Source organism: Drosophila subobscura, chromosome U, assembly GCF_008121235.1.
Source record: "Drosophila subobscura isolate 14011-0131.10 chromosome U, UCBerk_Dsub_1.0, whole genome shotgun sequence".
Taxonomy (NCBI): Eukaryota; Metazoa; Arthropoda; class Insecta; order Diptera; family Drosophilidae; genus Drosophila; species Drosophila subobscura.
The window spans coordinates 21,818,205-21,833,990 of record NC_048534.1 but is presented as its reverse complement, the minus strand read 5'-3'; the positions used below and the strand labels follow the sequence as shown (position 1 = coordinate 21,833,990).

Sequence of the window (15,786 nt, the reverse complement as noted above, 5' to 3'; positions counted from 1 at the left end):
TAGAAATATATTTCCAATTATTAAAGTGAAAAACATTATTTTGGCTGGCATCAGCGGGGGTCAGTGGGGGTATAAAGAGTAAAATTCGAATGGAAAATGGGCTTGCCTCGGTCCCCGGGCTCATTCTGTCTCCGTTTCCGCTCGTGTGTGTGTTTGTGTGTGTGTGTGTGTGGGCGTCGCATGCCATTAAAATAATTGCACAAATATATCCGGTTATGTTGCTCCGAAAATGCTGTTTGTTCATGTAGCCAGAAACCCCCGACTGGGAAACAAACAAGCTACAATAAAAAAAAAATGTTTTAATTGGTTGGCCAACGCCCCCGCACCCCACCCTTTATGGAGCAACCCCCCTGCCTGGCTCTAATTTCGACCCTCCCCTGGGGAGACCCTTCTAAATTGGCATAAATTCATTTATGGGTCAAACACCCTCTTGAAAGTTACGAAAACTAACCAACGAATAAAATTCCCCTGCACCCCGGACTGTGCCTGTGTGTGTGTGTGTTGTTTGTGTGTGGGACTTCCGGTTGCACTGCACGTAACGGAAATATGCAGCCCCGCGCGCCGTCCCTTAGCCCTCTCTGATTTAGCTGCTTTAACAATTTCCAATTTGTGCAAGGTTATTCGCAGCGAAAGAGAAATGGAATGTTGTTCCCCAAAATAGTATCTCGAAAATAACAAGTGAGAGATTCTAACAAGCTAAATGAACTAAACGTTAAGAACCATTCAAAACGTCCAAACGTGTAATTAAAGCACACAAAGGAATCATGAAAATCAAATGAAAAATATTGAAAACCGATTTTGCAATTGCTAATTGTTTATAATTCAAACGAAATGTTTTTCATCTCGAGAGGCACACTCATAAACAACCAAAGCGGGAGAAAGGGGAATTTGTTTGACCGAACCGAACGTGGAATACTCTTTCCAAAGGGGGGAGACTATTAATATATCATTGAAAACTTCCCTAAATATTACAAATATTCTGTACTTTCATTGCTCTAATTTATTGCATCATTATTAATGACATTTTTTCACATATTTCCTAATTTTCCTGCTCATTATAAGCTCCTTATTTTATTATAAATATTAATTAGCAAATTTATTCATTGAAAATTATTATTGACTAATTTTGTATTCCCATTATTATGCTGAAAACAAGATCCAAACGATCCAACAATCTACAACATATTTCCACCATGCCATGCGTTACCCATTCCATTAATTCTTTACACAAATCTTCTCATATTTCATTCAATTCTAATCATTCACAAATCAAATACATCTAAAAGTACCCTTGAAGTTTCTTTTAATTGCCACTGCTCCAGTCTCTAATAAATTGAATATCCCAGCTATGAATACCCCTCCCTTTGGCTAGAGTATTTCTCAAAACAGAAGAAATGTAAAATTATGAAAACAAAATCTGAGATCGTGAGAGTTTAAACAAATTGAATTCGCGCCTCAAAAATCGCTACTCTTCTGTCGATTGCAGGAATCAATTTTCGCCAAGTGAATACAGAACAGAAATATTTAAAAACTGAAATAATTTTCAACTCACTGTCGCTGTCAACGTCAACGTCGCTGCTAACGTCGCTGTCATCGGTGCACTGGAGGTTCTACGACAGCAAACCCGTTCAATTGCAGCTCTCAAGAGGAAATCTCAACTCAAGGTGAGTCAAGGAAGGAAAGGCTGGGCTGAGGGGGGTATACAATGATAAGGAGAATCATTATTTGCTTCTGCCACTGTTTTTTCCATTGTTTGCCCAGTGGCCTTTGACCCGGCCAGGTGGTCGTTCTCCACCACATCTTGTCGATGACTCTTCAGCGTCGTCCACTTGTCCCAGTTTCTCAATTTCCATGCAGCTCACAGCTATGGATAGGGGTCAATGGGTGGCGTGGAAGAGGGGAGGGAGGGATAAGGATAAGGAGTGATTTTTCTCATCTAATTTGCTGTTTCCTAGAAGTTGAAGGAGTTGCCAGCACTCGAGAGTTCTTTTGATTAGCCCAAATGCAAAATAAAATGGGAAAAGAAAACAGTTGGTGGATGGTAGAAGTTTATGCATTTCTATGGGTTATTATTATAGGTTATAAGAATAGAAGAAGCTGAATTTATGTTTGGAAAATTAATGGTAAGGGTATTTCGATACTCTTTCAGGGGAAATGGTTGGAATATTGTAGGTAATGAAATATCGTAGGAAGATGGCGATGTGATTGCTGAATAAAGAAGAGATTTCTTCGAGCACATTGATAAAAGAGATTTATAATTATCTAATGGCTAGAAGAGATATGCTTGACGGGAGACGATGGGAAAGATAGGTTTTCGAACGCTAAAGATACAGATCCAATTAATATTATAAGATATGATGGAACACAGAAGAGACCATAGAAAGACAAAAGGCAAGAGGTATAAAAATTCTTCACACTTACAGATTGTTTAAGATTTATATGATTTATGCAAAAATTATTTTATCCTTCATAATAAAATTCAAATTAAACGAAAGCTCAATATACTCTTTAAGAGAAATCTGTTTCGAAATATTTGAAGATTATCCCTTATAATATCATTTTTTTATGTGTTAAATTTTATTAACAGTCACATAAACATTATATAAATATGTATGGCTGTATGTCCGTAAATCTTCATGACCATCGAACTTTATCCGCCTGCACTTTTCTTTTAACTTTGTTCAGAAAAGCGTGCCTTTTCTTATCCCTTTCGTGTATTTTTCAACTAAAAATGTAACCGTAAAACGAGTTAACCTACTTTTTTCTATGCAATGGTGTGTGTGAGCTGTGTGTGTGTGGGTGTGTTTGTGTCAGGCATACAGTTGCATTTCAACTGTTGTTAAGCGCCTTACCCCTGCGACTCCCCCACGTCTGCGTTGCATGCAAATAAACACAAGAAAAACACAAACACAAATACGGAATACAGGCAAGAAATTTGATTCATTTGCCTGTGCATGTTGCGCCCTCAACGGAAGCGGACACACACACACAGAGCACACAAAGGACCAAATACATATAACAATCCTCACATAATGGGTAGGAGCGCAGAGGGGCAGCGAAACAGCTAAACAGCTGTTAAACAAAAACAAAACATCAACACGAAACGAAAGGTTTTTCATTTTAAAGTCGAATATTTTAAATACTCTAGAAAATTGAGGATGCACTTTATAAATGCAAAACAAATCACAGAACACCTGGAAGTCCCATCCAAAAGGTTACAGCGGAAGCACCGCTGACCGCTGAAATTCTTCTCTTTGTTGCCAGCAAACGTCTAGTATAAAAATCACCATATCCTGCATGCAAAAGGGCATAATGAAAGGGTTGAAACATGTGGCAAAAAAAAAAAGGTTGTGGTGGCACGAAGGGTGGTGGCACCATTGGCGGGGGCGCTGGCACGGAGGGTGCCTTGGGGTCACCGCAGACCGAGTGCAGTGCCCTCAATTAGAAGGCGCTCAAGGACAGCGGCAAACAGCTGCAACGGCAACCTGAAAACCCTAGCAGCAACAACATCTGGTCGCTAAGTTCGCCTTTAATTGCTAGGAACACGGCGTATACGTAATGCCGACCTGTATTTCCATATGAAAATTACACACTGCATTTGTGTGAGTGTGTATGTGTGTGGGGCTTTTCTTACATTGAATTTTGATTTGTATGGCCGCCGTCCTACACTTTGAACTTTTCCCTTTTCTCAAGCAGCTTGCGTTTGGCCTTCTCCTAAGTTGGCTGGTGGAATGTGGGAGGAGGAACAGCAGAGGGTGGGAGGAAATAGTGAAGAAGGCGTGACGCGTCGAGAGGAGGCGCCAAGTAGTTTGCCGTTGCCTTGGGTTGCATCTCTCAGCCTCATCTTCAGACTCAAGTTACTGCCGCAAACAAAAACACGAAAAGAACGAAAACAGACTTAAAAAATCTCTAATACCTTGCTCATTGGGTGGTGGGCGCCTGCTTTGCATAACCTTTGCACGATTCAGGTTGGGAATGAGTAATATATTGACTCCAACTAATGACTAGTTCTTGTTGTGTTATTAAGGAATAATTTCTATAATTTTCTTTGATTTGCTTTGCTCTGCTTTAGCTGTTAGGATTTGTAGCCTATTTTCTGAGGTTAAAATGAATTGTATCTTCATTTTATATTTATATTATTCCATTAACATTTTATAGTTTACGTTTGATCCCTACTCCATTCTACACATTCTGAGGGTCCATTGCATTTTTGCATCATTTGGAATGTTGCGTTTTTGTCCCTCCTTCTGGCTTTCTATGCCTATCTCTTTCTTTGTCGAGTGTTGCAATTTGTGCAATGTTTGTCCGGTATGCTCCTACTTTCAGCTGCTGCTGTTTGGTTGCAGTTGTTTTAGCTGGCTGTCCTCGACGTTGTCTTTGCCTGCTGCACGAGCCAAGGACACGCATTTTGTGTCTGTATTTGCAACTGCATCTGTATGTGTGTCCGTGTCTGTGCATTGGGCGCCAGAGGAGCCACAAGTCGTTGGCGTTGTTGCCCGCAACAAGGACACTCGAGGCATGCATGCCAGATTTATGCCATTCTGCCTCTACTCCTCCTCCTCCTCCTCCTGCACAGCTCCACCTGGGGCTGCCAGTGCATCTGCTTTCAGCATCAGACCACCCCAAAAGCAACCCTCAACATCAGCCGGATGTGCGAGACCTTCGCTAGAGGTGAAGCGACAAACCTGAACCTGAAGCTTGACAGGAAATTACGCCGCTGTGTCTCTTTTTTGCCACGGTCTGTCTGAGTTTAAAATTACTTTAGAAATTTCGAAGAGTCATTGATGTCATCAGGACTGACATCGATGATTTGGATAATTTGCTAAGGAATGTTTGAGAGCATAAGAGTTACATTTTTCCATGGTCAACTTTATTCTAAAGTGTATTCCTTCTTCTGTCACCAAAGCTATCTTTCTTTCCTTCCTGCTTGTGTGTGGTTTTTGGATGTGGCTGCTGGTTTGGTTTGGTCAGGCATGAAGGCAACAACCAGTGTTCGGTGTCTCCCATCTGCAGCCTCTTGTGTAGCTTCCTCTCCTGATAGTTGTTACTGCAATCTTGACATTTAATTATCTGCTGTTTGTTGGGTGCCACAGACACTGCCATGGCTCTTGCAAGCTGCAACTGATGCGGCTCTGTGCTGTGCTGTGTGTCAAGGTTGTGGTTTGTTTTTGGCGGCAGGAAGGAACAGCAGCTCGGTCAGAGACAGTAACAGAGACAGCGGCTGCGGCAGGGACAGTGGCAGAGACTGTGGGTAAGCTTTGTAAAAGGGTAAGGTGAGCCTGCTGTCAAAGTCTGTCGTCTATTTAGGAAATTCAAGAAAATGTAACTGGCGGAAATTCTCATCAATTCTTAAATTTGCCAACATTTTCGATGACAGAGTCGAAGATTTAAATGGGAAACTCAACTAGGAAATGGGATTTTGGAGACTGGTGTGAATTTTGTGGGGAAAATAAGCAAATTATCTTCCACAGATTGATGGGGAAATTGGCAAATACGATTTAGTAATCAATTTAAAAACTAATAAAATACATTTAATTAATATTTGTAGATATTCTTTTATGAATTACATAATTAATTCCCAGTTCCCCAGATCCCACTTAACCTTAACTAACAATTCTGACTAACTAATATACATATTCTCTCTCTCTTCTCTGCCAACTCAGTTGTCGAAATGGAGCGATGCGAAAACCGGCGAAGAAGGCGAAGGTAAGCAAAAACTTGCCAATTCCCTCGTACAAATTTTGCATTACGTATGCGCCACGTACGCGGCAGTTTGCACGAAGACAATCTCTTTCCCTGTTGGATTACTTATGTCTTGGCACATAAAAGCGTCAAACAAATTTGTGGGGGAATTTATTCCACTTAAGTTAAACAAATGGCACGTCCAAAAGATCTTTTTTGGTGCGGATTTACATCCATTTTTATGGGCGCACAAGAACATTGAACGTGGCAGGAGAAAATCGGGATAAAAAGATGGTGAATATTGGCACATATTTAAGGCAGCTAAAAAAGGAAAACCTTAGCACCATGAACTTACTAGGATAAGTAGGAGAAATAACTATCCCTGAGCATGACTAAAACGACTCACACATGCCCCACCATCCGCTCTTTTCCGACCACTCATTGTCCACTAAAAGAGCTCATCATTTAGTCAACTGGTGATAATGGCAACTGAATAATGGAGCAGTCCCCTAACCAGGACAATCGCAGCTGTTTTGAGGTTTGATGTTGGCTAATACGAGCACCACTCGTACACAGTTTTCAGGTCAATCAATAGCATTTCGATGGTTCAAGCAGGTGATTAGTATGCCAACCGTGAAACGACTGTGTGTGTGTGTGTTTCTATGTGTATGTGTGAGTTAGGGTTGGGTGCAAAATGGCGGCATAGTCGTCGCCATTTTCGCTGTGGTTTCCTGTGCACACGACCTACGACAACCCACAACAGAATTGTCCTAGGTTAGTTCCTGCGCAGACTCAAACCACACGAGGCACGCATACACTCATACATTTATTTAGTAGCTGTATGACTATGTGTGTGTGTGTGTGTGTTGTAGGTGCAATCAATGAAAGTTCAACGCACGTGAAACGAAGGCAACGAAGGCAAACCTCTTTGCCTTGTCCGAAACTTCTTCTTTGCTGCAAAAAAAAGACCAATGAAAAGTTAATTTAAAAATGTAAAGACAGAAAATAAGCTTTTAGGTTTAACCAAGTTATAGATGGTATCCTGACCTAGGTAGCTATTGAATATTGAATGGTTGGTATCCTTGCATGGCGCTTCTATGGGATGGTGGCATGAATGTTTAATTGAATCAAAACCCATATTTGTTTAGTTTTTCAGGGACATGCAGTGATTTGCTGCGGGGTTTGATTTAATTAAAATATCATGTCAAAAATGTAGGGACATGGAAGTTGTGTCTAAAGTTTTAATTAGTTCATTGTTTATAGTTTATCAATCACAATCAAATGAAACAACAAATCTTTCAGTTAAGAATGGAACTTTTATCCACAACTTATTCACCAAGAATTAATCTTCAAAGTATTCTTAAGCTTCTCGAGGCATTTGTTTTTCATTCCGTAAATGCTTTCTGCTCTTTTTTCCACACGTTCAGTAAAGCCTGTTTTAGCCATTCCCACAGCCAATAACTTTTCCTCCATATCCAAAATTATTTGAAAATGTTTGAACAAATCCTGCACCCCTTTACATCCTCCACCAGCCAACAGCACTCCGCAGCCAATGCCAAGTTAAGGGCTCAGCAAACAACGTTGCATATTTTATGTGGGTGTGGAGGGGATTTGAAGAGTGCAGGGTATGGGAGAAGGAGGCTGTTTAGGGCGCGGAGGGTGTTGGGGTGTTACTTTTGGGGTGTTGCAGACTGATACGCAGACAGGCAGCTTTTGTCACTGTCTGTGTGTATGAGCGTGTGTTTGTGTGTGTGTCAGTGTGCGTGCATTGCTTTTTAATATGCAAGCAATAATTGACCCAGATTTTTGTTGCCACCCTCTAAAAACCCCCACCATCGCGTATACGCCGCGTGTTTGCTTTTGAGCTTTCACTTTCACTTTTAGTTTTTGTTTCTTTTTGATGTTTTATATACCCTTTAAGGGGTAGTTATTATTCTTATGAAGCAAGGAATTATGATTTTAATGAAAGAAGGCCGCACTTTTGATGTTTCAATTTTAATGGACTATTTTCTTGAAAAGATTAACGAGTTATATCGAACCAGATAAGGTCGAGCGAAAGGAAAACATGTCCGTCAGTGTCTCTTGTTAAATCTGAGAAAATTTTAATATTTGATTGTATATAAAAATGGCGGATCAAACCATTCCCATGGGAATAATATGACCAAAAATCAACGCAGATTTTGCAGATGATCCCACCAAAAATCAAAACTCTCATCTAATTAAAGTACACAAATTATGACGCTATTTATAAAATCAAAACATCTGTAAGAGCACCCAACTGTTCGACTCTTGCTGCGGTAATGTTTCCCTCTTGTTTGTCGTTTTAATTTTAATTTTTTTTCTTTTTGCGTTTGCATTTTGCGCTTGAAAATTATTATTTAATTTGCGGCTCGGCTCAGCTCAGCCAGAGGCTATCGAAAATCAGTGCAAATAAGTGTTAATGGCAATTTGATGATTTCCATGGAGTTGCCCGTCCAATGGCCTTGAACAGCGTCTGTCCGCCTGTGTGTGTGTGTGTCTGTGGGGTGGGGGTTGGGTGTTCGTTGCTCAAGGCCATGTACAGGCACTGTGTTAACTGGATTATCTGCGCCAGACATCAATGCAGAGAATGGGTGGAGCGGGTTGCCTGCAGGTAGATGTTTGCCAGAGGTGAGGTGAGGTGTACTTATGAAGTGTAATTCTGTTTACAGACGACGGAAAAAAGTTGCACTTTGTGAGCCCCGCACGAAGGAAATCGGTTCTGGCGCCCATCCTCAATAAGATCAAGAATGGAGCGGATGCCTCGGAGAACGCTGACAAGAAATTGGGCAGCGAGTGCAGTGGCAGCGGTCACATAGCAGTACAGATCGAGCCAGCCAGGCGTGTCAAGGTGGGTCCAACAGTTCCCCCCTGTATTCCCATTCATTGTAAGAATTCTTATACTTCCCACAGCGTCACAGCATTCACGGCATGATGGAGGAGGAGAACACCATCCGACCGCATCAGGAGATCCGACAGCTGACGCTGGAGGAGAAGAAGTTCCTGCTGGCCGTGGAGCGTGGCGATATGGCTGGCACTCGTAGGATGCTGCAGAAGGCACAGGACACGGACTACATCAATGTGAACTGCGTGGATCCGCTGGGACGCACCGCCCTGCTGATGGCCATCGACAACGAGAATCTGGAGATGGTCGAGCTGCTGATCAACTACAATGTGGACACGAAGGATGCACTGCTGCACTCCATCTCCGAGGAGTTTGTGGAGGCTGTGGAGGTGCTGCTGGATCACGAGAATGTCACCTTTCACAACGAAGGGAATCATGTGAGATCCACTCAGTATTTGACCCTCCCCCTGCGATCATTAAAGCTGTTTGTTCTCCTTAGAGCTGGGAGTCTGCCTCGGAGGACACTTCCACATTTACGCCGGACATTACACCACTGATACTGGCTGCCCATCGGGACAACTATGAGATTATCAAGATTCTTTTGGATCGTGGCGCCGTCCTGCCCATGCCCCATGATGTGCGCTGTGGCTGCGATGAGTGTGTCCAGTCCCGGCAGGAGGACTCTCTCAGGCACTCGCGATCGCGCATCAATGCGTACAGAGCGCTGGCCAGTCCCAGTCTTATAGCACTCTCCTCCAAGGATCCTATACTCACGGCCTTTGAGCTGTCCTGGGAGCTGCGGCGTCTCAGTTTCCTCGAGCACGAATTTAAGGTGATTTTTAGGAGTGCATCCAGGCTAGAAGAGAATAATAATTGTTGGGTTTTCCTTGTAGAATGAATACCAGGAGCTGCGTAAACAGTGCCAGGACTTTGCCACTGCACTGCTGGACCACACACGCACCTCCCATGAGCTGGAGATATTGCTTAACCACGATCCCACCGGTCCGATCTACGAACATGGTGAACGCATGCATTTAAATCGCCTCAAGCTGGCCATCAAGCTGCGCCAGAAAAAGGTTTGTCTGGGCCACCTTTTGGGCTGTCAAAAAACCAATAAATTCTGTTTTCTGCAGTTTGTCGCCCACTCGAATGTGCAGCAATTGCTGGCGAGCATTTGGTACGAGGGTCTGCCCGGATTTAGGCGCAAAAATATGGCACTACAGGCCGTGGATATCATACGCATTGGCATTATGTTTCCCATCTTCTCGCTGGCCTACATACTGGCACCCTACTCCGGCATTGGCCAGACTATGCGGAAGCCCTTCATCAAGTTCATCTGCCACAGCGCCTCGTACTTTACCTTTCTCTGTAAGCTTCACCCCGTTTCTCTCGGCAATCCTTTTACCCATTCTTTACAATATTCTGCAGTTCTATTGATGCTCGCCTCCCAGCGCATTGAGACCTTCATTGGTGGCTGGTTCTTTGCCGATGACTCGAACATGATGAACAAAGTGGAGGAGGTGCCCACGAAGCGGGGCGCCAAACCCACCTTTATCGAGTGGCTCATCCTGTCGTGGGTGAGTGGCCTCATCTGGAGCGAGGTCAAGCAGCTCTGGGACGTGGGCTTGCAGGAATACCTCAATGATATGTGGAATGTGATCGATTTTGTTACCAATTCCCTGTACGTGGCTACAGTTGCACTGAGAGTGGTGTCCTTTTTTCAGGTGAAAGTTCAATACCACTCACACATGACTCAATACTGAGGAAACACTTTCTGCTTTCTCCCCTTTGTAGGTGCAAAAGGAAATGATTTATAATTCGCATGCCACCGATTTGCCGCGTGAACGTTGGGATGCCTGGGACCCGATGCTCATCTCGGAGGGTCTATTCAGTGCGGCAAACATTTTTAGTAGCCTCAAACTGGTATACATCTTCTCGGTGAATCCACATTTGGGGCCACTGCAAGTGTCGCTGTCACGCATGGTCATGGACATTATGAAGTTTTTCTTTCTCTATGTCCTCGTGCTCTTTGCATTTGGCAGTGGTCTTAATCAGCTGTTATGGTGGGTGGAACAACACCTACAACAAACACTTAACAACAAATTCTTAATGGGTTCTTCCAGGTACTATGCGGATCTGGAAAAGAAACGCTGTCCTGAGGTCTCACCAAGCAGTGTGCTGCTCAATATGAATGGCACCAATGATCCCAATGCCTGTATTGTATGGCGTAGGTTCTCCAAGTTAGTGTCTCACCATCTGTGCCCTAATTGGTAAACCATTTCATGGAGTGCATCTCACTTTACTTTCAGTTTATTTGAGACCACACAAACGCTCTTCTGGGCCGTGTTTGGTCTGATCGATTTGGACAGCTTCGAGCTGGATGGCATCAAAATCTTTACCCGCTTTTGGGGCATGCTAATGTTTGGCACTTATTCGGTGATCAATATTGTTGTGCTGCTCAATCTGCTCATAGCCATGATGAATCATTCGTATCAACTGATTTCGGTGGGTAAAAAAATTCAAAAAATATAAATCTTTTTTTATTTGTAGTTTTCTTTTTGTGATCTCGCAGGAACGTGCCGATGTGGAGTGGAAATTTGCACGCTCAAAGCTGTGGATAAGTTACTTTGAGGAGGGTGGCACATGTCCGCCACCATTTAACATTATACCCACACCAAAGTCCATTTGGTATGCCTGCAAGTGGATGCGTCGTGTCTTTTGCAGCGGCTCATCGGCAGCACGTAGAGAACATCTGAAAACGATACGGGTTGGTGGTTTACATTACAAAAGAGAAACTCTAGTTCAAACCTTAACTATCCTTCAGCGCAAAGCACAACAGGCTAGCGATCGTGACTTTAAGTACCAGCAAATCATGCGGAATCTGGTGCGGCGCTATGTGACGGTGGAGCAGCGAAAGGCCGAGTCTCAGGGCGTCACCGAGGATGATGTGAATGAGATCAAACAGGATATATCTGCGTTCCGCTGTGAGCTAGTGGAAATACTCAAGAACAGTGGCATGGACACGAATGTAACTGCGGGACAAGGTGGTGGTAAGTGCAAAGAAACTAATGCCTAAGAGCATCGCGTCTTTCTCTAAGAGTTTTTTGCATATTTCCCACCAGGAGGCGGTGGCAAAAAGAATCGCCAGAAGGAACGTCGCCTGATGAAGGGCTTCAACATCGCACCACCGGGCTCAACCGGTTCTTTGGCACCTGTGGCAGAGTTTTCTACATCCTTGGACAACTATGACAACCAGCACGAGATACTGAGCTCAACCATTTCCACACTCTTCACACCCAACTTTATGCACAAGCGACAGCAGAGTCAGCAGGCGGGTTGTGGCGGCTCCGAGTCACCCACATCGCCCACACAGGGATCGGCTGCTGTGACGACTGGACCAAGTGGTCCAGTTACCAAGTACAATAAGTCCGCCTTGAAGCCGTACAACAAGCGCATAGCTGGACACAAGAAGCGATGGGGTAGATGCAGCTTTAACTGATAATTTGAGTAATTAATTAATTGTCTAATTGTTTATTTTCTAGGCACACTCATAGAAGCCGCCAAGGTGGGTAATGTGAGCAAAATGCTGGGACGCTCCAAGTCAGAGGATTCGGTATGCAATACCTCAAATAATGCCACACCTGTGCATGGACAGTTGCGGGTTACATATGCACAGAACTCGCCACAGCATGGCTATGGCTATCATGGAGAGTCCACGCCGCCAGCAGCAGCAGCAGCAGCAGCAGCAGCAGCAGCAGCAGCAACACCAACGCCCACTGCCTCGAGCAATCCGACACCCACACATGTGGGCGTGGGTTCACATTTCTTTCACACAACCAGCGGTGGGTGAATCTTAAGATTGCTTGCAAATGCCCCTCACTCATCACCTGTTTCTTCTACAGGTCTGACTGCCATTGCTGCCCTGAAGCGGAAGCGCAAAAAGTTTTCATCCAGCAAGAACATTTGTCCGGTGACAGAATCGGTGGCAGCTGCCACGGCTGCTGCAGAACTATTGAACGATAAGGTTTGACTATAGATCCGCACGATCCGCAACACATAATTAATGAATGAATCTTTCTCTTAGACCCTTAAGCGTGTGTCCAGCTATCCGGCAGCCACTGCCGAGGGCGGAGTACAGCACAAGGATCCCGCACAATTGGTGAAGCCGCGACGACACGAGCAGACCCAGAGCCAGCACGATTCGGTGGAGACGTCCACATTTACGCTGTCCATTGATCCATCCAATACGTCGGTGAACTCAAGGGAGCCACTCATCAGCACCAGCTGTGTCTCCACCATGGGAGCCGTTGGCTGAGGCAACACTCGAGGGAAAAACTCATCCAATTGAGTTGAAGATTGTCAGAGATACCAAAGATGTAGCAGCTAGCTAACTTAGATAGCGCACCTGATATGCAGATACCCAGAAGCAGAGATGATACATAAGACATAAACAGTCTGGCGCTAAACTAACCAAAAAACTTAAACCCAACACAGCCTAGATGTTAAATTACCTCACCACGGATATAGACATAGAAATCGCATACCAAATAACAAAAACAAAAAATTTTCTATATAATATTCAACACAAAACTGAAGTATCTGGTCAGCATCTCTGCGACAACACTGGGTTTCGGGGCTGCCATCACATCCCTGCAGCATACTAACTACTCTGTAACTTTTCATGCAGCACCACTTGCCTCACTACTACTAATATCACTCTATGCCGTCATATTGAAAGTTCAAAGCATTCTCCCAGTCAATAACCATGTTCCAACACTGCTTGTCAGTGCTTATCCAACACTAAACCCAAATCATCACCTGAGACTCTATATCCAGCACCCACAAACACACATATCATATGATCGCTTTATAGAGAAACCTTTACAGGAAAACAACAACAAAAGTCACTCGAAATCGAGTTGCATACAAAAATCCCTTTACCAAATACAAAAATACAAATATGAAATACGAATTAAACTACAACTAAAACTATCCCATATCGATGTTAAACCGTTGCCTTAGCATGAAACATATTTTTTATACACATAAGTTTTGGATGAACATTGAATTAACGTATTGTACTCGGAACTGAGGGAAGCGCGCGCTGTGTATTTGTTGATTTGAGATAATGGATTTAAAGCCAAGGATTTGTAATTGTTCAAGCAAGCAAGCAGTAAAGTAAAGTAAATAAATAAATCAAGATATGTACCACAAATTTTATACACCGATTTTAACCAACAACACAGCAAAACAATAATCGAAATTTGCAGTACTTACTACTAAAGTGTTTGCATTTTATGGATATAAATATAGATATCCGGATAACCGGACTATGATATGCCCATATCCATAATCTACACACACACACAACGATTTTAGCATAGCATACAAGTATAATATACAATTACCTATAACTATACCTATACATAGACTACAACTATTGAAACGAATACGAATAATCCAAATTTTTAGATGATTTTTTGCGTTAAAGTAGACAAACACCCACACACACACACACGAACAATACATACGAGTGCATACATATATGGAATATCAACGAATACAATAACGAATAATGTCGTATAATATTTTATATCAACCGAAATATGTCGTACAATAGCAAATGCAATGCATCCCAAGTACATATCTCTGTTGCTTCAAACGCGAACGAACAAATGCAGGTAGGCGAACGGATTACGATACGAACAACAAATGTTAGAATAACTAAAAATAAAAAACAAATAAAATTGTTATTTGCACGGACAAAATAAAAATAATACAAAATATCTAAACTAAGGCGTATTTAATTGTAACCTGATTTAAGCGTCTGGATTCGGATTGTGTGCAGTGTCCACTTATGAATTCAGTCCACAAACTACAGATTGAGCAGCTCTGGAAGCAATAGACTCAGCACCTTCTCGCAATCCTTTGTTCATCGACATTGTTTGGTAAGTAATTTTCAGATTAAAAACCACCACTTTCGATCATTAAAAACACCAGTTACATATTTATTATTTGTATATCGCATTTATTTTAAATGTTTCATATATATATATTTGCAAATAAATTTTATATATATGTATATAGATTTTGTTGTTGTTGTTTCATTTATTTTTGTTGTCGTAATGTTGCGTCATTTATATAAGATAAACAAATAAATCGACACATAGGTATATATAATTAGATACATGTATATTGTTGTTTTTTTCGTTTATACACACATATATAATATATATATATTGTAACCATTTACCGTTGTAAACATAGAAACATTACATATTTTCCATTTATTTATCATTTGATTCCGATTTAAGTTTATTTTTATTTATTTATATATATATATATATATGTATATCTGTTGTTTTTTTTTAAATTTGCATCAAGCAAATGTTTATTTTTTACATGAACAAACATTTGTTTTTGTTTTCGTTTTTTTGGGATTTTTGTTGTGATTTTCTTTTTTTTGTTGTAGATAAGATTCCGTTTTTGTATAATTCACATTAAATGCTATGGAAAGAAACAATTACATTTATTTTAATTTATTTAATTAGAAAAATAATAATAATTGGAATATAAATCACTTTGCGTTGCATTAATTAGGCTATAAATTTCATATATATTCATATATACTAAATAATTTTCCGTTTTCATTTCCATATTTCCTCATTTTTCCCAGTTGGGACTGCTATAGCAGTGGACAAGCATACAAAAATATTTTGGATTCAATTTGTTTTAGTCGGTTGTGAAAAAATGCAACAATTAGCCAACAATATAGCAGCCCCAACTGGGGACTTGCCTTGGTTCTCCCTTTTTGCGTTTTTCCTCATCTTGTGTGGTTGTCCTTTGAATATGTATTTAATGGTTTATCATAATAAATTGTGTAATATAATTCGTATAAAAATGTTTTGTGAGAATGAAAAAAAGCGTCTGCTGTTTACATATACATTTATATATCTATACATATGTGTGTATGTATGTATGTATGTATGTAAATTGGAGCGATTGGGGAAACAATTGTACAGCACGGGAATACTTGTTTGCTGGTAGTCTAATAAATTCATATATTTCGTTTTTAAATCGTTTTGCATTTGCTCTCCATCATCTTTACGGCCCACTATGCCTTCTCATAGTTTTTTGTTTTTTTGTTTATGTAGCTTGAACTATTATTTACATTCCTAGGTTGTGTTCACACAAATCATTTAAAATTAATAATCAAAATTCGGATCTGTTTCAAGAATGTA

General features: G+C 41.6%; 1 protein-coding gene across 2 annotated transcripts; it reads left to right on the top strand.

The window, feature by feature from the left end:
- Positions 1 to 1,497: 1,497 nt before the first annotated feature.
- On the top strand, positions 1,498 to 13,101 carry LOC117901856 (transient receptor potential-gamma protein). 2 transcript variants are annotated; one of them, XM_034812809.1, is made up of 16 exons: positions 1,498 to 1,664; positions 8,373 to 8,551; positions 8,614 to 8,982; positions 9,045 to 9,377; positions 9,439 to 9,621; positions 9,679 to 9,913; positions 9,974 to 10,269; positions 10,340 to 10,608; positions 10,669 to 10,785; positions 10,855 to 11,050; positions 11,118 to 11,312; positions 11,370 to 11,595; positions 11,671 to 12,024; positions 12,088 to 12,387; positions 12,448 to 12,569; positions 12,630 to 13,101. In XM_034812809.1, exons 3-16 carry the CDS (start codon positions 8,632 to 8,634, stop codon positions 12,858 to 12,860), a joined length of 3,408 nt encoding a protein of 1,135 aa, XP_034668700.1. In that variant the 5' UTR covers positions 1,498 to 1,664; positions 8,373 to 8,551; positions 8,614 to 8,631; the 3' UTR covers positions 12,861 to 13,101. The 2 variants fall into 2 exon arrangements, with proteins under 2 accessions (XP_034668700.1, XP_034668699.1); XM_034812808.1 differs by having other exon boundaries at positions 11,668 to 12,024.
- The last annotated feature ends 2,685 nt before the right edge of the window (positions 13,102 to 15,786 follow it).